This window comes from Rhamphochromis longiceps, linkage group LG10 (assembly GCF_057381845.1).
Source record: "Rhamphochromis longiceps isolate RC_006_pf linkage group LG10, R_longiceps_female_GT1.1, whole genome shotgun sequence".
In the NCBI taxonomy this organism is placed as follows: Eukaryota; Metazoa; Chordata; class Actinopteri; order Cichliformes; family Cichlidae; genus Rhamphochromis; species Rhamphochromis longiceps.
Window position 1 is genome coordinate 27,194,531 of NC_140566.1, and position 22,619 is coordinate 27,217,149.

General features: G+C 40.6%; 1 protein-coding gene across 4 annotated transcripts in view; it reads left to right on the forward strand.

The window, feature by feature from the left end:
- ppm1e (protein phosphatase, Mg2+/Mn2+ dependent, 1E) overlaps positions 1 to 22,619 on the forward strand; it is a 60,261-nt gene extending 37,642 nt beyond the window's left edge. For all 4 annotated transcript variants that reach the window (XM_085421173.1, XM_085421176.1, XM_085421175.1 and 1 more), the window contains 6 exons: positions 4,805 to 4,926; positions 10,134 to 10,333; positions 11,460 to 11,648; positions 11,931 to 12,074; positions 13,058 to 13,151; positions 14,062 to 22,619. In XM_085421173.1, coding sequence (XP_085277299.1) covers positions 4,805 to 4,926; positions 10,134 to 10,333; positions 11,460 to 11,648; positions 11,931 to 12,074; positions 13,058 to 13,151; positions 14,062 to 14,990 — 1,678 coding nt within the window. In that variant the 3' untranslated portion in view covers positions 14,991 to 22,619. The remainder of the gene's footprint in view (positions 1 to 4,804; positions 4,927 to 10,133; positions 10,334 to 11,459; positions 11,649 to 11,930; positions 12,075 to 13,057; positions 13,152 to 14,061) is intronic.

Here is a 22,619-nt window from a genome sequence, read left to right on the forward strand (position 1 = left end):
AAACTATGAGTCGTGCAAAGCTACTCTAGAAGCTCTCATTTGAGTCCATGAATTAAAATACTTTAAATAAAGCTACGTCTACTTAAAATCAAATGTATTTAGGACCCACCCATCCACCCTGACCTCCTCTGGTTGTGAATTTGCATTGTCATAATTAATCCCGCAAGAAAGCTTTGTTACTTTAAAGGACACCATGTTGCCATGGGTACGAGTAAAATGGCTCATGCTGTTGATGTGCTTGGGAGGTCAGTCTTGCGATGAGACCACGCTTTGTTAGAGTCGTCTAATGGTATTTGCTAGTAAAAACACACATCTTTTCAGTCGTACATGGAAATTAACTCACTTAGCTGTCTCTGTTAGCAAGAGTACAGCTGAATTAATTAAAAATGTTGAGGTTGGCTGCCGCTGGCTTTGAGTTTTCATTGATTAAACCCATGCTATTTGACATATGAGCCACAGAGGCCCCTTTCACACTGACTGTATTTAATTTTAGAATATGTCCCTGCGTTGTACTCAGCCAACCCAGCTCATTTATTAGGGGGAAATTAAATGCAGTGCACTGAGTACTGTACTGAAAGTGTCCAACAGAGATTATCTGTATTCAGTTGCCCTAGTGCTACATTTTAAATTAATATGGAACATTATGCAGTATATCTGTTGAAGTTAAAATACGATGGATATATTGTGCTCCAAAGAAACAGAGTTCAAAATGACACATTGCACAAGCAGGATGTGGTCAAAATCAGCCTTTGGGAGTGATTATATATGTAAGGCTGATATAGGTAAAGCTAAGAGTCTACACAGCAGACATTTTATAAACAAAAACATATTTTCAGCTTAAATAAATCAAAGGTTATTAAAAAGAAACATAGTGCTGGTGATTTTTCTCTGGTGAAAGGTCAAAATGCCTTTTCGGACACCATCATTTTTTAGATGTAGGAACAACCCAGCTGTAAAATGCTGATCGAGGTCTAGACTAAAATCTACTGACATCTGGTACAGATGATGTTGTTGTTGTTCTGCAACTGCTTTTGGCAATCCCAGTGATGCTGAAATATTTTTGTTTTGAACAAAGTACCTGACCATAAGTGCTTTTAGATTTAAATCTAAGCACTAAAACAGACACAAAACCTATTGTGTTTAGCACTAATTAGAATTAGTCAATTTTCTACGTGCTGAACTAAATAGTAAACAATGTCCAGCCACAGCAAGTTATCATTGTGGTAGCGATGTGCAACAGATTTTTTTTACCCACTAGTCTGGGGTTTGCCTAACATCTAAAAACAAAACTTTGAGTGTTCTCCACATCAAGACATTTTTTAAATTATCTATCTGAAGGACCATGGATTAACTGGTGGACAGTGCCCTCGCTCTTATTTTGAAGGTTCAAGTCATTGTTAACCAACCAGCCCTGGACTTTTTGTTTTTGTTTCACTTCTGTCAGACAAAGCCAGTCACTTCAGATGCCTCCCAAAGAGTCTTTGGTCCTGGGGTTGATCAGCTCAAGTGCTTACCTGTTATGCTCTTGAGTTCACTGCAAGTTGAATGGCCACTCCATCCAGAAGTGGATGAATTTGCTGAGATAACTAAACATATTTATGTGTCCGAGCAACTTATTAATCATATTATTTAATCTTTAATTTATTAAAGGGTTAGTTTATCTCGGGGCAGCACGGTGGCACGGTGGTTAGCACTGTTGCCGCACAGCAAGAAGGTCCTGAGTTCAATTGCACCATCAGGCCGGGGTCTTTCTGTGTGGAGTTTGCATGTTCTCCCCGTGTTTGCGTGGGTTCCCTCCGGGTACTCCGGCTTCCTCCCACCATCCAAAGACATGCAGCTTGTGGGGATAGGTTAATTGGATAATCCAAATTGCCACTAGGTGTGAATGTGCGAGTGAATGTGAGTGCGAATGGTTGTCTGTCCCTGTGTGTTAGCCCTGCGACAGACTAGCGACCTGTCCAGGGTGTACCCCGCCTTTCGCCCTATGACAGCTGGGATAGGCTCCAGCGCCCCCCGCGACCCTGAAAAGGATAAGCGGAAGCGAATGGATGGATGGATAGTTTATCTCCATTTCCATTCACCCACACATATGCACAGCATCCCCCAAAAAATTATTCAACTCTTTGGGAAACAGTGTCGTTAGTGTTTTTTAGACCTACTTTGATTCAATATTTTCACTTTTCAGTGATCTTTGTCAGTTTTTAGTTGCAGCAGAGTTTGGCTGAGGTACCAAAACTACTTGGTCAACTTTAGCAAAAGATAAGGTTTCAGGTTAATATAATCCAGTGTCCTCAATCATAGGTATAGAGACCAGTCAGCAACTCACTCGCACCTCTAGTTGCTAGGGAGAAATGTGTACTCCCCAACTGGTTGGGGAGTACACATGGAAGACACTAACTTATTGCTTTTTGAAACATGTTTGGTTGCATTGGTAAGGCACAACTTTTACGTTGACGAGAAAGCCTCACTACAGCTGATCGAGCACTATCTTTTTGCAGACGAGGCACTGACATCCATTCAAACTGAAGGCGACCATGCCGACTTGCTAGCAACCAAAGCAATCCTTGTGATTGCTTTGGTTTATTACAGCCTTACATAGCTGGTAGTCTGGGTGTGCTGTGTATATTCGGTTGATGTAAGCATAGGGTGTTAGAATATGTTTAAAATATAGCATGACATTTTTTTGGACACATATATACTTCAGTTTGTAAGTTTCTCTTTCAGCACAGTAACCTCTGAACACTCGCTGCCTCCCATCTGTTGTCCCACTTAATGAATCACCCCCAGAGGAGTGCACAGCCTCAGGTGCTGTTTCCTGGTTTGAACCTTTGTTCGATCATGCCCTGCTTTCTTTAAAACCAACATTACTGCTTCATTAACAAATCATGTAACCAAAATCAGAGCTTCTCAACACACCTGCCGGAAGTTTTAGATTGTGTGAATGCTTGAAGGATTTTCAGGTGTGACCAGATCAGATTATTGTATCAGTCCAGTTCAGGATAGTCGTTTTTCACTGCTTGTGGCTCCTTAATTAAAAAGCCATTGAGCTAGCATCACTTCAGTTCAGATATATTTTCAAGTTAATTTGAGTGCTATGGAGACTATCCAGACATTAGGTTACTATGGTTACCTGCATCTGGATGTGGCCTAGTTATCGTGGTGACTCATGTACAGCAAGCCTTCAGTCCTTCAAACGACCCTCCTCTGCTTCCTCCCACTCCTTCTCCTCCTCCTCCCCAGCTCTCGTTAACCTTAAGAAAAAGGCACACCTCCTCCAGCGTGTGCAGATGTAGCCAGATGTTGTGATATTCTGCTGCACTAAGCAGAACTTTGTGTTATAAAATTTTTAAATCCTTCAAGGCAAATACGCACGTGGGCATTCCACAGATGACATGCATGCTATCAGAATTCAGGGAGTGCCCAAATTGAATCATGCTGCAGCCACACGCACACACACACACACACACACACACACACACACACACACACACACACACACACACACACACACACACACACACACACGCACACACACACACAAACCAAAATGAAGTGATTTCTCATTTGTGATTTGTTTTTTATAATTTTTTAGCTCTAAAAACATGTAATTTAAATTCCATGGCTTTGTTTAACTGTGATTATTTAGAAATGGTTTCTGTATTTAATATTTGATTTATATTTTATACCTATATTTTAAGTATTAATGTTAATTTCAAACAGAATTACAAAGTGTAAAGTTAAAGGTGTTTTGTTTATTGTGAAATATCTTGTACAGCTCATGAGCAGTGTCCATTAGGGGGCGGTACCCCACACTTTGAGAATCACTCATGTAATAAATTCTGTTTAGGTTTTTCATGTGATGTCATATTTCTCAAGAGTGGTCCACCATGTTGGACGTGATACAACCTCTGGTTTCTAGAGAAAAAAAAATTGTATTCCCTGACCCTTTGGCAAGTGTTTGCTGTGAAATTGGTGATTAGCCTTGTGTATGTTAAATGGGCCCCGACTGATTTTATGTGTTTGAGCTCTTATTCATTGACCCTACAGCACCATGTGCCTAGAAGATAATCCATGACTGAAAAACCCGAATAGTAGAGGTGAGGCCTAGCACATAGCTAGCAGTTACACCACATATGTCAATCAAGAAAGCCATATCCAAGATTAAGCCTCACCGGTATGCAAATGGATGTGTGGATGAAAATGGATGAAAAATAAATTGCCTACCTTACAGTTAATATAAAGGAAGAAACTGTGCATAGAGACCCAACCCTTTTTTGTACCAGGCTGCAAACACGTTCATTAACATGGGAGTCTATCGGGACTGACTCGTTTTTGGAGCCAGCCTCAAGTGGTGACTAGAGGAACTGCAATTTTAGATCATCTTTCAGCCTGCCAGAGTGCGGGTTTGCCTTGTTAAGTGAATGGCATGACTTATTATAAAAATGTAACTTTTAATAATTTTACTGCTATGTAAAAATGTGATTGCTCTGAAGCAGAAAAATGACCACAGATGTATATTTCTGAGATCTGTGTGCTGTCATTTCTTATTACTTATAATCAGATATGCAGTATCTGTGCTGATGCCCACACCTGTGACGAGCCAAAACCAGCCAATAATACCTGCCAAAACTTGTTTGTGTTAAGGCTCCAAGAAAGCATCAGTAATGCTGTTTGTTCCGGCATGTTAGTATTGTGGATCCTTGAATATATTTCCTAATAAACCTAGATCATGCTGTCAGTCGATGATGTAAGATGATTTTTCTTTCTGACCCATTCTTAACTGTGTCGTCTCTCCTCACCACAGTAACTGCCCGTGCTCCCTGGCTGCCGCCTTGGCCAGAGCCACAGCAGACAGCCTCCTGCAGACTGACCTCTCTATTCACCACCTCAATAAGACTGTAGAAGATGGAGCTGACCCATTACCACGTGAGTCCCCAGGGAGCCCACGAGACCGCTCTCTCGCACAAATTAGGTCTCTCTCTCACTTCATCCCACACACATGCACATAGGCATATAACCACCAGGGCTTTGTCCCAGTTCTCCCCCACAAAGCTGCACGGAGAGGTGTTTGACCGCTAGAGGGCACAAAGTAAACTCCGAAGCACACCCAAAGCTGTCAGCCAGGATGTGCTAAATCCAACAATGGCCAGCATATTTACATCAAAATGGCTTTCAAGCTACATGAAAGCTGTATACTGGAGAAAACACAGCATGCAAAGATATACAAATTACCTTCAACAGTCAACATCTGCTCAAACTGCAATTAGGCTGTCAGTTTGTCAGCTGTCATGTTTTGCAGAGGACGAGATATGTATTAGTCAAAAATAGTCCCAAAGAACTGCTGTTTGACATGTACATTGCCAGCTGTTTTCGAAGGCAACTGTCTTTTTGTTTTTTGTTTTTTTAAATAAGCTGAAATGATGTATTTATGACTTGTTTTTTAACTTAATGACTTCTTTGGGAACTAAAGTAAAGGAACCCGTTCAGTATTGACAGTCTAAAGTGTTGCTCTGTTAGCCCTTTTGATCAATTTGTGAAAAATCAATGAGGAAAACAGTTTCATTTCAAAGGGAGTCCTTCAACTGTAGCTTGCTCTCTTAATCCTGGTGGTGGGGTTGTTGGTGCCAAACTGGTCTGAGTATTTCAGAAACTGCTGATCTACTTCACAGCCATCTCTAGGATTTACAGAGAATACTCGGAAAAAAGGAAATATCCATTGAGCATCAGTTCTGGAAGGGAATAGTAACTTAAATAACCACTTGTTACAACCGAAATGCAGAAGAGCAACTCTGAATGTTGAAGCAGATGGACTACAGCAACAGCACTAGTTAGTCAGCTAAGAACAGGAAACTGAGGCTACAGTTCACCAGGCTCACTAAAATTGCTGTCTTGTCTTGAGTCTTGGTTTCTGCTATATTTGGATTGTAGGGTCAGAATTTGGCATAAACAATATGAAAGCATAGCTCCATCCTGCTTTGTATCAATATTTCAGGCAGGCGGTGGTGTAATTGTGTGGGGGATATTTTCTTGGCACACTTTGGGCTTCTTACTACCAACTGGGCATCATTTAAACACCAGGTCCATCCCTTTATGACCACAGTCCACCCATCGTCTGATGACTGCTTCCAGCAGGAAGACACACCATGTAAAAAAGCTTAAATCATCTCAAACTCGTTTCTGCGTTCACTGTACTCAAATGGACTGGTGGTTTCCAGCATCTTGTTGACTCTGTTGCATAAAGAAATAAAGCATCAAACAATGTACAAACAGTGCGTACCTAATAAACTGGCCGTTGAGTGTATGTTCTAATGTAACTTATTGTGGTTTTTAATCATTTGTGCAAAAAGGAGATGAAAAATCGCACAAAATTATCAAACATAATTACTTATATTTAGACAAAAAGATACTCTGCTACTCACAGTCTGAGCGACTTATGTGCATATAAGTTATATATAGCTTTAAAATATAGCTTTTTCTATTTTCCATTGTGGAAATTGTCTCTATGATTACAAATTATTTAAAATGTTAACAGGCATCTCAGTTTAATATTTAAATATTAAACTGAGATGCCTAATTATGGAATTATTAGCACCAAATTCCAATAAAATCGAATCTGATAATGTTAAAAAAAAAACATAGAGGTATTAACTGACAGCCATTATCCATGCCACAACAATGGACCTATTTCTGCAAAATACTAAAAGTTGTAGGAGAAGTAAATTCAGAGGTTCATGGTAGGAAACATTAAGAATATTGCACGTGCAAATATCAGTTAATTAAAAATGATTTATTCTTTGAAAACAAATTTTTAACCATTTTTGATTTGTCGTGCAGCCAATCATTTGCTAACAGTCACAAAAATCTAGTATTGCTAACATATGTCAGAGATGTTGTTTTTTTTCTTACAGTGAACAAGAAATTATAACTTTACGTTTCAAATTAAAATTCAAAAATGCTTTATTTATTCTCAACAGAGCAGTTATAAAGGAGCAGAGAACGTCAGCTGAGATATACAACATTGAAAAAAAATTAAATAAATAGAAAAAGTACAAAAATATAAATGCAATCCAATTACCAAAAACACTCATTATTTACTAAAACCATAAAAGCATAAAGACTGGGTTTGTTTCCATTACATTACACCAGTTTCTCTTTAGTTCTCCTGCTTTAAGCGGGCGAAGCGCATACAGTGAATCCAGCATCAGGAGCTGTAGAAAGGTTGTAAATGTTCTGCTCTTGCTGGAGTTGTAGTGAGGCTCAGAGTGCACCACCACCACCATCTCTCTGCTTGTGCGTCTTGTGTTGTGTAACAGCCGATCACATCCTGTTTGATGCCGCTTCATTGCACGCCACAATTCTCTTTTTTTTCCCCCTCCAACTATTTGCAAGGTGTTATGAATAGACCTTTACAACATCTCCATTTGGAGCAAGACAGACGGGAGGAGAGCGTGAAACATTCGGCTCACAAAGTGCAGTTTATTACCAGGACATTGGGTTTGATGTGCACATACTTTTAAAAAGGAGGATGAGTGGATGCAGCACCAGCTGGCTCTCCATCTCGCTGATGCCATATTTTTCAAGCAAAGTGACAGTGAGAAGAGAGAGAAAAATCAGGATAGACTATAATACCAGCAGATAGCATTAGTAGGTCACGCTCACATACTCGCACAGACGTGGTTATTACAGCGAGCGCATATTCTGCTTACAGGCTCGCCTCTGTTCCACTAACTTGTGTACCTGAGTGAAATCTGCCAATGACTTTGCCTTTCTGACAAAGTAAAACAGGCCCCTGGAGTGCCTCTGTTCACAAGGGTGTAATTTCCTCCGGGGGATGAGGAGTTTTCAAATGTCATTGTTGGGTATTTTTTGACACAGCAGAAAAATTTAGACAAGAACCTTTTAGTTTAATTCACCCTGTAAAATCTCTCTGAGAGGAAGATGTGCAGGGACTACCCAGGGATAAAGTACTTTAATTTGACCAATGTTTCTTTAATTTTTAGATCTCGCAAAGCAGTTCTTGGTAAATGTTACTGACGATTTGTCTTCTGCTATCTGGAGAAATATTAAACCTTGTCCAGAAAACTGTGCTGTAAGGATGAAATGGCAACGGTGCAACCAATAAATTGGAACTGTGATCCACATGAAGCAATAAAAAGGTTTATTTATTCAAATACTTACTCATTAAAGAAAATACTCTTGTTGTAAGCTGAATGTAGACCAACCTCATGAAGGTTCGAAACTCGACTCATTAACTTTCTTTTTTCCTCTCCATCTGGCCAGTACGAGCAAAACCTGCCAGAGGAAAATATAGGAACAAAGAAGTAGCAAGATAACAATGTTAACACATAATTATTTTCAGCTATTAAATCCCCCCCCTTTCAACTTAACTGAACTTAACTACTGAGGTTTTGTTGAAGACAGAGTCGGTAAATTAAAATAAATTGATATGGTGACAGACACAGACGTCACACCCCTGCAATGGCTTATCCTGATCAGTTACCAGAAAATGTATTTATGCTCATTTATGTAATCACTTAATGCACTGCTCAAATGAATTAAGGGACCACTTGATCATCATAGTATGACACACAAACGTCTGGGATATTAATCTCTCCAGTCGGGAAGGAGAAACCACTGCGAGTCCATTTCAGCTTTGATGCAAATGAAATTGACGACAGGTGCACTGAAAGGCAACAACAACACAAGCTCCAAAAAGGGAGTGTTTTTGCAGGTGGTGGCCACAGATCATTGCTCTCTCCTTCTCCTCTGTGGCTCTTTTTTTTTCTACAGTTTTGCTTTTTGCCAGTGTCCTGATCACTGCTGTTACCACGAGATGGTATCTGTTGCACAGGGAGTCCAGCTTCTCCACGATCAAAAGGTTTCCTGTGTGAAGAGCGTGGAGGAGATATAAGGAGATGGGCTGTGGGAGAACAAGACAAGGGCTCAAAAGGGCTGAGATCTCCTCCTTTATGTGTGAAAGAACAGGAGGAAAACTGCCAAAGTCCAGTAAATTATGACCTCGGCCAGGATATTCACTTGCATGAGGTCCCAACGGCCTAGAGTGGGGCCTGTGCTCATAGATGAGAAAAATGCACTTCTACTGGCTTTCACCAGGAAACAGAGCTGGCAGGTCTATACTGAGCTCATTAGACAGATGCTGTCTAAAATCCTGGAGAAGCTGGTCTAGCTGGATAAACAGAATGGGCTGCAGGTCCCGTCCCCTGTTGCCAGCAGTGACAAAGGCACCAGCAAAAATCAGTCAGGAAGGAGAAAGAGAGAGCGATGCCCTGAAGCACCACCTGCGAAACCATCCCCTGTTTAGGGCTTGTCTTGTTGTTTCTTCTCAAATGCACCTTTAATCACTTTGATTTCCACTAAAGTAGCTGACATGGATTCAGAGTGGTTTCTGCTTCCTAACTGGACAGATTGATAACCCTGAAGTTGTGTTATATTGTGACGATAAGTGCTCCCTTCATTATTTTTTGAACAGCAAAAACACCAGGTGTTTTCTAATTTCTCAAACATGAATCTTTGCAGTTTATATATAAATGTAAACTGAATGTCTTTGAGTTTTAGATTAGACATCTGAAAATGTTGCCTTGGACTCTGGGAAACTACACTGAAGATTTTCTGTGTTTTCCTGACATTTCATTGAGGAACAGCTAATTGACATAAAAAATAAATGTACTTTGTACCTCAAACAGTTATTGCAAAGCTACATTAAACCTTTCCTTAAATGAAATAAATAACTATCATATAAATTTAAATGGTCACAAAAATGATCAGATTTACAGATGTGCCATTTCAGGGTAACCGAAATATTGTTTTACTTTCGCTATGGTAAGAAAACTGGATTAAACTGTAAGAGTGATTCATGCACATTTTCTTTATCTTTCCAGTACTCTGTGTCACTATTAGAAGCTATTGTTACTGCAGACTGAGCGATCACCTCTCAGACAGCTTTCAGAGGCACCTAGAGACGCACTGTTTGATGTTCAAAAGATACATCTCTGATAGAGTATACTTTCAAAAGTGCAAGCTCTATAAACTGAGCTCCAAACCAACAGTGGAAGCAATGAAGCTAAAATAGAACAGCCTGGCTCATCGCGTGTGTGTGTGTTTGTGTGTGTCAGAGATGGAGTCTGTGAAGCTGGCCCGGCTGGTGTTTAATAGACTGTTTGAGACGTGCTGCCTCTGGCTGAAGGAGCTCCCCTTCCGCCGTCGTCCACAGCCATATTATGAGACGTCCATCCACGCCATCAAGAACATGCGGCGCAAGATGGAGGACAAGCACATCATCATCCCTGACTTCAACACACTCTTCAATATTCAGGTAGGGGTTAGTGTCAAAAACACACAAAAACTCATGCATTAAATATGTTACATTAGGCCAGAGGTCAGCAAACTGCAGCTCATGAGCCATGGGTTAGAATTACGGTCAATCATAACCTAATTAATACACTATCCTGGATCAACACAATAATGATTCCACAACACTGGAACTGACCAATCACATTGTTGGGATGTCATAGCTTTGCGACTTGCAAAAAAACTTGCTGATGTCCACTTAGGAAAAGGTTAGGTTAGGTTTAGGATTACGGGGCTATAGGTTAGGGTTATGAGATCAGGGTTACGGTTTTGTGTGTGGTGGGACGGTCTTTCCACATCGCAAAACAATGACATCACTACAATGTTGAACCTGGACCAACGTTACTTTTGTTTATCCAGAAACAACACTAACATGACAATATCAGATCAAACATTAATACATATTAATGTTTGATCACATTAATCACATTAATGTGATCACATTAATACATCATTTCTGGCCCCTTGTTTCTATTTTTGTACTCTGTTAGCAACAACAAGCCTTTTCAAGCTATTTTTATTTAATTATTTATTGATGAAATAGGGCTCGAAAACTTAGGACCATAAACTCCAGAGTAAAATGTTTTCTGAAATCAGAGGAGTCGCCTCCTGCTGGCAATAAGAAAGAATGCAGTCGATTTGGCACAAATCATATTAAACACCCAGTTTCTCTCTCTCTTTGTTTGGTTGCCCCTAAACTACATGATCAGACCTTGAGCAGCCAGGTACATCTTGGGCCCCTGAAGGATCTTATTTCATCATCATGGTGCCTAGCAACTACCCACCATCATGCTAAAAGGACCCATATGTAGCATTTAAGTACCTGTAATTCCGTATATTTTATATAGAATACCTTAGCAAATATTGCATATAGTAACTTTTGATATATCCAAATTGTGATGTTTGCAGTCTCAATATTACATTACATCATTTGACCAATTAGGCCATTAAGTCATTTGAGTTTACTGTATTTAGGGACTACATCAAAAGTTTGATGCCAAATAGATAACTGTGGAAATTTGTTTTTGTGATATGGGAGTTTCACGCCATGCAGTCCAGCCTACAAAATCATGTTTTTTCCTGTCTGCCAGGATCAGGAAGAGCAGGCTTTCTTTGCTGTGTTTGACGGTCATGGAGGTGTTGATGCTGCCATTTATGCAGCCAATCACCTTCACGTGAACTTAGTCCGGCAGGAATCCTTCAGCCAGGACCCCAGCGAGGCGCTCTGCAGAGCCTTCAAACTCACCGACGAACGCTTTGTGAAGAAGGCCTCGCGAGAGGTAACCACATAATCCAAGGACGAAACCATTTAGTAGTATTTACTGCACAGTATTCCTAAACTATGAAGTACTGTTAAGTTTACTCATGGTGAATAACACTATTTATTTATTATATTTATGCTATGAGTATAATTCCAACAGCTAGTCCAATTTTAATAAGAATGAGACAGAGGTGTCTTTCTAAACAGCTCAATGTTGTCAACATTTTTTTCTGCTCGTTTCAAAGTATTTGTGGTGATGCAGCTGCTCTTGAGAACACTGTGACATGTGTCTGTCTGGCAGAACCTACGTTGCGGCACAACAGGGGTGGTGACGTTCCTGCGGGGCCGGACGTTGTACGTGGCCTGGCTTGGAGACTCCCAGGTCATTCTGGTCAGGAGAGGGCAGGTGGTGGAGCTGATGAAACCACATAAACCAGACAGAGAGGTGAGATAACTCAGTCTCCTCATACCTCAGACATGATGAGTCCTTTATGAATTTCTCTGTGGATTGTAGAAACTCTGTTAGCAGCCACGCCTACCTGCTGTTCTGACCTTCTGTTTGTGAGGGGCAGTCAATCAGATGTAAACTTTCTCAAATAGACAGTGGCAAGGATAAGACAAATGACAATAATTTATCAACTTTAATAAAGAGTTGTTTTATACGTTGGTGCATTTTGACTTAGATGGATTTCAGATTAATCATATTTGCACTTGCATTATGTAAAGATCCCGTTACTGTGTTGTGTTGATTTAATCGGCAAAAGTACTGAAGTGTAAAAACGTCGAGTTTCCATTTTACGGCGTTATGTGGCAAAATATTTATTTTCTCTGAGCAGTTGGCAGGCGGTGAGAACTTTCGTAGATTAATAGTTACAGCCAAAAAAATATTCTGGCACCAATAAACTCAGATAAAACAACACATTGTTAATTTACACTTCTTTTAAAAAAAATGAGAACAAATGAGATATAATGTGTTATTTAGTGATATTTTAGGGTGATTTCTGCCAAAGTTTTATATTTCACAACCAAATGTGAGAGCAGTATTATACCACCTGCCTGCTGAGTACCTGAAAGGTGCACGTCGTAGTCAAACAACTGAACTCCCTTAAAAATCTGTATATAGGAAAACTTGTGCTTCATGAGCTTTCCACTTCCTGTTCATTATTGTAATTTGTCGCAAAATTTCCACTCCATTATTGCTCACCATGTGTTTCTTTGTTTAATTCTGCAACAACAATAGTAACACAGGACACCGTCCTCCTTCCTTGCTACATCCCAGCCTGTTTCCAGCATCATTAATCTAGAAACAGCACCAGCATTTCAGATTTTAAGGGCACAGCAGAGGCGGGCAAAGCATTGTGCTTTAGTACTGAGCTTTCTGCTGCAGAATGGCAGCACAAGATGATTCCAATAATTTTGTGTCTGCAGGATGAGAAGCAGAGGATCGAGGCTCTCGGAGGTTGTGTGATCTGGTTCGGCACGTGGAGGGTCAATGGCAGCTTGTCTGTATCCAGAGCGATAGGTAAACTTTTCATGCACATTCTTTTTACTGCACAATTCTCATACATTTTTGTAGCTTCATAGATGACCCTTAAACGTGTCACATTGAGTTAATCATAAAGTTTCTCTTTTGAAAAGAGAAATATGTGTAATTGTGGGCAGACTGTGGGCAGGTTGTGGGTGGTACCCTTCTTGAAAACTGCTCATCCAAAAAGAACGACAGAAGTCATTTGCTACAGAAAAGACAAAAAACAAATATAAAATGACATTAAAACACATCCGTAAAAGCATATCCAAGTTTAGCAGCTTACACGTTTACCTGGCAAGGAAAAGACTCCCTGGTTCAGACCGAGGAATACAGACAAATCCCTTTGAGGTTTTGAGTCAGGAAGTAAAAAAAATCGACCAATCAAATATGCAGAGCTACCTTTTGTGGTGACCCTTTGTGAATAAGGGAGCAGCCAAAAATAGCTTCCTTACAGAAAAATTGATCCAGCTATCTTTTTGAGAACCAGACTTAGTTTTAGAGCTGCAGAGTGAGGGAAAGGAAAAGTTGCACCTAACCCTAATGTATCGGTTCACTCTTATTTTTTTCACATCCCTTCAAGAACTAACATGAGAGTTAAAGATTTCCTTTAGGGTTAAAGTTACAATTTAACCCTAAAACAGAGTTAGATTTAAGGTAGGGTGTTAAATGTAAGAGTACAGAGAACTTTAACACCCCCACCCCACCCCAACCCCACCCCAACATTTAAAGCAGCACATGTACATATGCTAATCCCACTATTAGAAAGCAGTTATTATAAATATAATGTCATTATTTTAGATAATTTCCTACTAGATTCCTTTTCCTGATTCATGAGATGTTCCTGGATGTTTTTACCTTAGTCTGAGCAGATCCTCACAGATTAAACTGTTACCTGTGTTGACAGGTGACTCTGAGCACAAACCCTACATCTGTGGCGACGCAGACCATGGCATCTTCCCATTGGATGGTTCAGAAGACTACCTGATTCTGGCCTGCGATGGCTTCTGGGACACGGTGAATCCAGATGAGGCGGTGCGCGTGGTCAGCGATCATCTCCAGGAGAACGCTGGGGACACCACCATGGTAGCTCATAAGCTGGTGGCCTCAGCCCGGGATGCGGGCTCTAGCGATAATATCACTGTCATAGTGGTCTTCTTGCGGGACCCTCGCTCGCCACCACCCACCAGCACCGAGGAAGAGGAGGAGGGTGTGGTGGAGGGAGAGGTGGCGGACGAGGAGGAGGTAGCAGAGGTGGAGGAGGAGGAGCAAGAAGAGGAGGAGCATGAGGAGGAAGATGAAGCGGTCAGGGTAGAGCGTGATGGCGGAGAGGGAGGAAGCAATGCGGACAATGGGGGGAAGAGCCGTGGAGGCTGGCCCCTGCAGCAGTGCTCAGCGCCCGCTGACCTTGGCTACGAAGACCGAACTGACTCGTTCACGGACAGAACTAGCCTCAGCCTGCTGGGGCCATCGCTGGAGGGCCGCATCTCGCTGACCTGCGGCTCTTTCGGCCTTAGCCCCGACCTCTTTGCCGCCTCTCACATCTTCCGAGAACGCGCACTGAGGCGCAGGTCCTGTGTCCCTCTTCAGGAGTCCAGCATCTCTAGCTTCACGGACCCACTGTGGCCCCACACAGCCATGCTGTTAGGCCAGGCAGTGAGGCGAAGCCGCAAGCTCGGTTATGGTAGTCGCCGGTGGGGGCGGAGGTTGCCAAGCAGATCCAGGGAGCTGCTAGGCCTGTTACCATCTGGCCCCCTGCTGCCCCACATGCAGCGCTACTCCAACCAGAAATCCGAAGTGGCAGTGCCTCAACTGCCCCATGATGCCACCATCTGAAGAGGTGACCCAGACCAAACCATCTCCTTCAACCCTCCTTCCTGCCCCGCAGTCCACCCATCCACCTTTGCCTTCAACAACACGTCAACATGTCTTTCTTTGATAGTTGGTAGTTGTAGCTCCTGCAGTTGTTATGTGATTATTGAATCTCTGTCAGAGGAGTGGTGCTCTCTGTCCTAAGCTGAAATGTTTCCAATTGTAAGCTGGCCCATTAACACAAGCCCCACTCCTCAATGCTGTAGGTAAAGCTCATAACTGCATTCTCCATTGGGACCACTGACCAGTCAAAATGAAGCCAGAGCTGGAAGTGCAGGTTAATAAGATGTGTTCAGACTGAAGGACACAGCTTACCGTAGGCACCTTACATAAAGTTTACGTCTGAGTATTTCATTAACGAGGATATAAGTGAAGATTTAAAGGCAAATAACAGAAAGAACTGGACACCAGAAACATTTAGAAGCAGTTTTGTTGATGAGAAACATATTCAGTCTGAACACATTTAAGATTAATTTATGTGCTTGGTCGCTCTACAGACTATTTTGAAGAGACCATTTTAAAAAGAAAGAAGATGCAACACAGAAAAGATTAAATCTGGTACTTGAAGAAGGAAAAACTGAGGATGAAATAAAGAAAAAATTGCTCGGCTTGGTCAAAAGTATGTGGACAAAAGTATCATGTACTGCAGGGATCTGATCCCTTTTAGCCATCTTTACCGTCATTTCTTGTTACTCTCTTGTTACAATATATAAAATGTATAAGCCACCACCAAACTACTTTTGCTGGTTTGCTCATTCGCACAAAGTGGACAGACGGGGGGGAGTCAAATCTATCTCCGTAGCTCTAACTGAACTTTTAAGTGTAATCATCCACAGACTGTTTTTTTTTTTTTTTTTTAAATTCTGCATCTCACTGTGCAGTCATACCCAGGTATAAATGCACGGCGAGGTGTCACATATCATCTTTTCTTCTGAGTAAGCTACTGAGAATGTCGAGCGACCCAGCATTAAATTAAGCTCTAATAGCGCAGCCTGCCTCTCTGTCTCCTCAACAATCCCTCGGTGGCAGATGAATAACATTCGTAAACGGAGGCCGGAACAATTGTTGCTCCTGGTTTCTCGGACTGGAAGCACACACTGTTCTGCCCCCTCCAATTCAGTCAATGACCCAGCCATTATCCAGCCACATTTGTCTACAGATAAAAGCACTTAGCACTGGATTATAAAAGATTAGCAGTCACTTACCTGAATAAATTCTTCATGTAGTCCAGATGGTGATATGCTCCTGAGATAATGGGGTTTTTAGAGTGGGTTTTAAAAAAAAAACAAAAAAACAATTTCATCATAGTTTTGGTTGTTTTTGTTTTTTACAGAAAACCCAGTGAAGAAAAGCATTTTTCCCACAGGTATTCCATACCTTCCATATTACTGAGTTACTGAGCTCCATGTCCTTTATGCACACCCAGTCACTCATTGTTTCCTATCACCATTAAAGACAAGTCTGGCTTGTGCGTTCAGCCCAGTCATATCACGAGGCTCTAACAGCAAAAGAGATTAACATTTTTATTTTGCCAAAATAAAAGTATGGATACCACTCTCACATCTGTCTGATAAATATGAAGCTATTACCAGCAGCTGATTGGCTCAGCTTACTGATGCTTACTTATGGATAACACCGATATCTATCACCGCTATGTCTATCAAGATAGGATGACCATGCAATATTTTCCAGCTGTATTATTTATTAATTCAGAGAAACAGGAAATTTTCTAAACGTTTTTAATAAGGTGGGGTCTGATACAAGTTTTTCTAGACTGTAACGTTAATATTTTGCTACCTTTCGGCAGACTATTATGTTACTACCCAACAAACATATTACATAATTCCACGTTGTTACATTTTGTCATAAGAACTTGGTAAGTTTGTATGCTTCTCTTGTAGCAAAATAACCAGACTATTTTGCAACGTTATAGTAACATTATAGAAAAATGTGGAGGTGATGTCATACATGTGAGGTACATTATAATGTTTTATAATGCTGCATTGACTGGGCTTTCTCTTTTATGTTAGTATTGTGTCATTTTTAAATGTCGAGCAAATGTAAGAGACCAGGAGGAGGCGTTGCCGCTACACTGCCCCAAACAGATTTTGTTGTAGGGTACCTGCTTCCAGTCTTCACGCTAAGCTAAGCTAATTGACATCTGGTTTGCAGTGGCTTCTTGTTTAACTGAGTGTACAGATGTGGGAGTGGTTTCAACTTCTCATGAAGAAAGCGACCCAGCCAGTGTCCCCAAAAGTTAGGAGCCTAAGAGACAGCTATCAAAATGTAAATAAAGAATCACTGCATAACAGTATATCATCTACATTACATAGTGCAGCTACTACTGTGCATTCACATCCTCCTTAGATGGTCCCAGTTGGGAAAATTGTTCTTCCGACTTCCGCTGTTCATGTAGCCTATAGCATTTAATGTGAAAACAACATGAGTGCTACAAAGAAGACATGTTGTATTTTCTTACTAAGTGCTTTAAAAAGTACACACATATTCATAGCTATAATGAATTAATATGGATTTACCTGACTTGTTATCCAAAGTTATGGCAAATTAATAAAGAAAACATTTCCAAAATTAATTTTCATCACAAATGTGTATGAAAATGTGAATTTGCACCACTAATCAAAGATTTCTCAGTATAAGCCAAACACTTTGTTTCATTTGTCTCGTAGCAACATTTTTGCAGACATTCAGAGTTGTTGTAACTTCAGGGCATGTTTTGCAGTTGGTAGCTAATTTTTCCAATTCCTTTCAACACCACATGAATAGACAAATAGCTGCCACTGTCAGAGAAATCCACTGTGGCTGACTCCCATGGCTTCACAGAGCCTTTATAATTGGATCTGATCTAGATTCTGCAATGGACAGGCCCTCTGTGCTGTCCAACAGGCTCACTTCAGGTATCTTATCAGGCCATAGAAATCTTCAGTTTTTATACCACTTTGCCTGAATAGATATTCCTCACATTTATGTTTGTTTTTTCATGTCTTATCCCAAATATCCACTCAGTACAGATCCTATAAACAATAATTCATAATCATAAATACCAAGCAACCATGTAGCCATCAAACAATAATCCTCTGACTGACTTTATGTGATAATACTACAAAGACAGTTTTTTTCATATTGGACTCATTAATCCCTTTCTAATGACACTAATAACACTTAAACCCAATATAATCTCACTTTGCATTAAATATATTACCTTTTGTATTTCACCATACTCTATGGCTATAATCTAATATTACTGAAAATTTACTCTGAAAAATATTTACCTTTATACAGAAGCGTGCACTAATCTGATTGATTCCTGGCCAACAAACTTTAGTTCAAACAACAGCTGTGGTTAGTATTTTTATGGGGTCATTCAATTTTGAAACAAAAACCTTGTAAAAGGTTCTCAAATATACCCTCATAACTAGCTAAAAACAAGAAGTTTACCATCCTCTACAGCTACTGAGAATGCTAACTTTTTCACAAAAGAAAATTATTTTTGTACTGAGGGCAAAGTTAATTAGCTCCAACAAAAACCCTGTAAAGCGTTAAAAGTAAAAGGTATTTTGATGCAACCCTCTTTAAAGCTTGGGGGAAAAAACACATGGAATCAGTATAAATCCTATCTGACATTCAGCTGTTAATATTGGACTTTTAATGTTAGCCCACATGAGAGAAGGCTCGCATCAGGGCTAACCAGTGTTTGGTGATTTTAATGTTTTTAGTGGCCGTGTTTTAAGACCACTCAGCAAAGACTTTAAAGGGGGTAAAGTGGGTATTTATGTTGAATCATTATCTAAATTATCTTAAGACATTAAAAATCACCTGTAAACCCTGATTTAAAAAAAACTTTAAAACGTTTGTTGATTTTTGCCACAAAAATGGGATTTTTGTTCTCCATTAGCCACCATTGTTTCTGTTTCTCCCACATACTCTGGATTAATTTAATGCCATCTGTCTCTTAGTCTGCTTTAATACTAGTAAACTAGTTATCCAGCTGAGCAGATATATAAAAAAGGTGGCGCACCTATATATTTTTTACATATTCGCCATGCTTTATTTGTTATTAAAGTCCAACTTCAAATCCAGATTATCAAGGGTAACCAAACGAAACAATAGCCAGCGAGATTGCAGCTATTTAATGAGGTTACAATACGAGCAAGTGCACAGACAATATAAAAGATGGATGTAGCCACCATGACGTTACGAAGCCTTAGGCGGAACTTTTTCAGTGTTTTGAAACTCGATGCGACAACTGATCAATCAGAACTTGTTAGCCAGTGAGTATACCCTGGATAATTCTCCTTTCTGACAATTAACAAAGTGGACCTGACGGTTTATTTGATATGACCTGAAACTCTGAGCTATATTTTTCCATAGGCTTCTCTAGGGCCAGAAGTCCTTTTGCAGCCAGAGAAGTCACCTCCTGGTGCCCTTTAAAAAAATGTATCTTGAAGGCACTTCCATGCTGGCTTCAGTTTTCAGGCCTGGAAGCTACACCCATTTTTTCATTGTCTATGCTAGCATACAGAAGCCCATTTTGAAGATGTAAGCCACCTGTACCCCCTCCTCCAACCCTCCAGCCTGTGAGTCCATGCACTGGTCCAAGAGGCCTGCTCACCATGGGATTACTTACCTTTGTTTCTTGTGTTTTGAGGTTTGGAAAGGCTAAAAATCTGGCTGCTACGCTTTTGTGTGGACATATTAATTCTTCCTGTAACACTGTACCTCCACTCTTTCCAAATGTTAGTGATAACCTGGATCTGTAAACAGTTCATCCACTTTCACTGGCTGACAAAACACCCAGCATCACTAACCCTGTTGCTGTTGTCTCCTGTAACCATCCTGTGGACTGAATAGTGACGAGCATGAGCAGAATGTACCTCATGTCCCAGAATGTCCTGACAGACTTGGTGAAGAGGGTCAACATGAGGTGTTTACTTTGTTTTTGTTTTTGTGAGGGTAAGAATAGTTTTTTGAGGAATGTACCGTCCAGACACTCAACAAACTACAGCCACTGGATCGCATTTTGTGGGACTGTATCTGCAGTGTTTGTCTCCAGAAGCGTGAAGACGATAGGCAACCAAGGAAATCAAGTCATTCTAAAAAAATCACTTAGGAATGGATGTGTGTATATTATGAGTAATGTGAGTTAATTGGGTGCTGGAGGAGTGTACATATAATAATTCTGTCTTGTAAATCAATGGGTTTAGTCCATCAGCTGGTGAGATATCTACTTGAAAAAGTCATGAAAACATACATTAAATTATTGGCTTAATCTTCTGCAATAGCTTTGATTTTTTTTATTAGTATCAGCCTTAAAAAATGCCAGTCATATCAGTAGGTTTGCGTTACAAACACAACCATTTTAGCTCAAAGATTAGAGCTTTCACAAAGCCTCGAACTCCGGGGAAGCAGAGCCGCCATTGGGTGACAGGGTCTTGTTATAATGATAGACATATGACAATGTTGGAAATACACTACAGGGTTACCTTGGCAACTGGAGCTTGGACTATCCACCAGCTGTTAGCTAAAAAGGCATGGGTGTGCGTCCACAAGCGACTCGCCTATAATTCCCAGCCAAAATCCTGCAAATGCATTGACAGGTTCCCAGATTATTGCCGAACATCTCTGATCCAAATTATGTCACTAACACCAAAAGGCAGCGTCCATTTCTATTATATTTTGTTTACTGCAGGGGAGCACAGTGGAGCAGTGGTGCAGTGAGGACAATGAGACAGTCCTGGGTTCAAGCCCATGAGCCGGCTGGGGTTTTCTCTGTGCCTCAGCTTCCCGTCACAAAGACATGTACGTTAGGTTAATAAACTACCTGTCAGGGTGTACCCTGCTTCTCACCATGATGGCTGGGATTGGCTCCGGTCCCACTGTGTGACACTGAATTGGATAACTGGAAGATGGACAGATGGATGGTAGTGATAGAGGGGAAATCATGGGTCCACCAAAGTTGTTAGGGTTCATCCTCTGGAAAGCATGAATTTCTGAACAAACTGTGGAAAAATAGCAGTAATACTATCAGAGATCAGTTGTTAGTCAAAATACAAATGCATGGAAGTGATGCAATGGTCTGTACAAGACCATACAAAAAGGAACAATCGCACCATTATTCACTACTTAATGATTTTTGCATTAAAGAAATGGTCCAGATATTCTCAATTAAGAATTAATAACTCTCCTAGGAGTTATTAATAACTCTCCTAGGAGTTATTAATAACTCTCCTAGGAGTTATTAATTCTCAATTAATAACTCCTAGGAGAGACTCGAAAATTTCATTTTATTTACATTCATTTCTCTAATGCTTAGTTTAATACAGTTTTACTTTGGTTTAGGGTTGAAATATTGGACTATGGTGACATATCTGTCTCTTGAGTGAGCCGCTCACAGCCTGAATACATTTCAGATGCATTATTTTAGATCCTGAACCCATATCTGTTCAAGCAGAGAAACACTAAATATCCAGCAAACACACAGTCTGCACCATCTACTCCAACATAAAATTGTATTACATTGTTTGATGGTTTTTCATTAGAACGAGATCTCCTTTGATGTTAAGAGGTTTTGATATTTGGTGGCAGTTCTGCTCTGCTATAGGAAACTGCTGTGTGCACACTGACACTCTGAAGCTCGTTTTACTTGTGCCCACTCCAGCTTTGCAGTGCAGTTGTAGTTTTCGGTGTCCTGTTGTTCAGTTTTTCAAACCGTGACAGCTCTCAGTGACCAGGAATCCCCGCTGGCTGCATTCATGTGAATACAGTGTTACCCATCATACTGAAAAACCACAGAAGTTGTCACTGTATAAGCAAAGAAAGCATTTGCCATCATTCCCTGTGGTAAATCCTCCACCTTAGATCGAGAAACCCTACACTCCCGACCCGCTCACACTCTGCTTGCTCTTAATAAGTTCCTCCGAGTCGGACGTGTCCCCGCTCTCATGATGAAAGCAAGCAGAGGTTCGGCTCTGCTCTCCCATGATCACCGTCCAACTATAGGGCCCTCTGTGAATCTGCACTGTGTCTATGTACACAAAAGCTTTTTCTTTTACTCTGTAAGCAATAATGACATTGCATTAAAGGCTCTCTGTGGGTTTGTCTTCTGCTGAAGGATGCAACAAAATACAGTTGTGTTAAGCCATACTTGAAAGGGCATAATGGGCGAGTCCATGAAGTCCGTTTCCCATTCATTTTATCTGCAGATGAGTCCTAATATGTCTCAGATCAGCTTTAGCATTAGATAGAAGAATGAATGTGAAGCTTTCTTCTATAAAAACAAAAAAAAAGGAGCTGGGATAAAAGAGGCAGGATGTTTAAACTTGTATAAGCCATCTGTGTGCGTTAGAAAAGGAGTCCGGACTTCTGAGACCTATGCACTGCTCAAATGTAGACCAGTGGATATGTGGTGAGTTGGGAGTAGGGCTGAGAGTGAGAGCCTCTCCCCTTCTTGTCCTCCAGGCTTGAAGACAAACCCCATGATTGGCACTTCTTCAACATGCAGGTTAGGTAAAGAAAAAATTATAATAATAATAAAAAAAAATGTAAAACACACACTGAGTACCTGTATTATCTGTG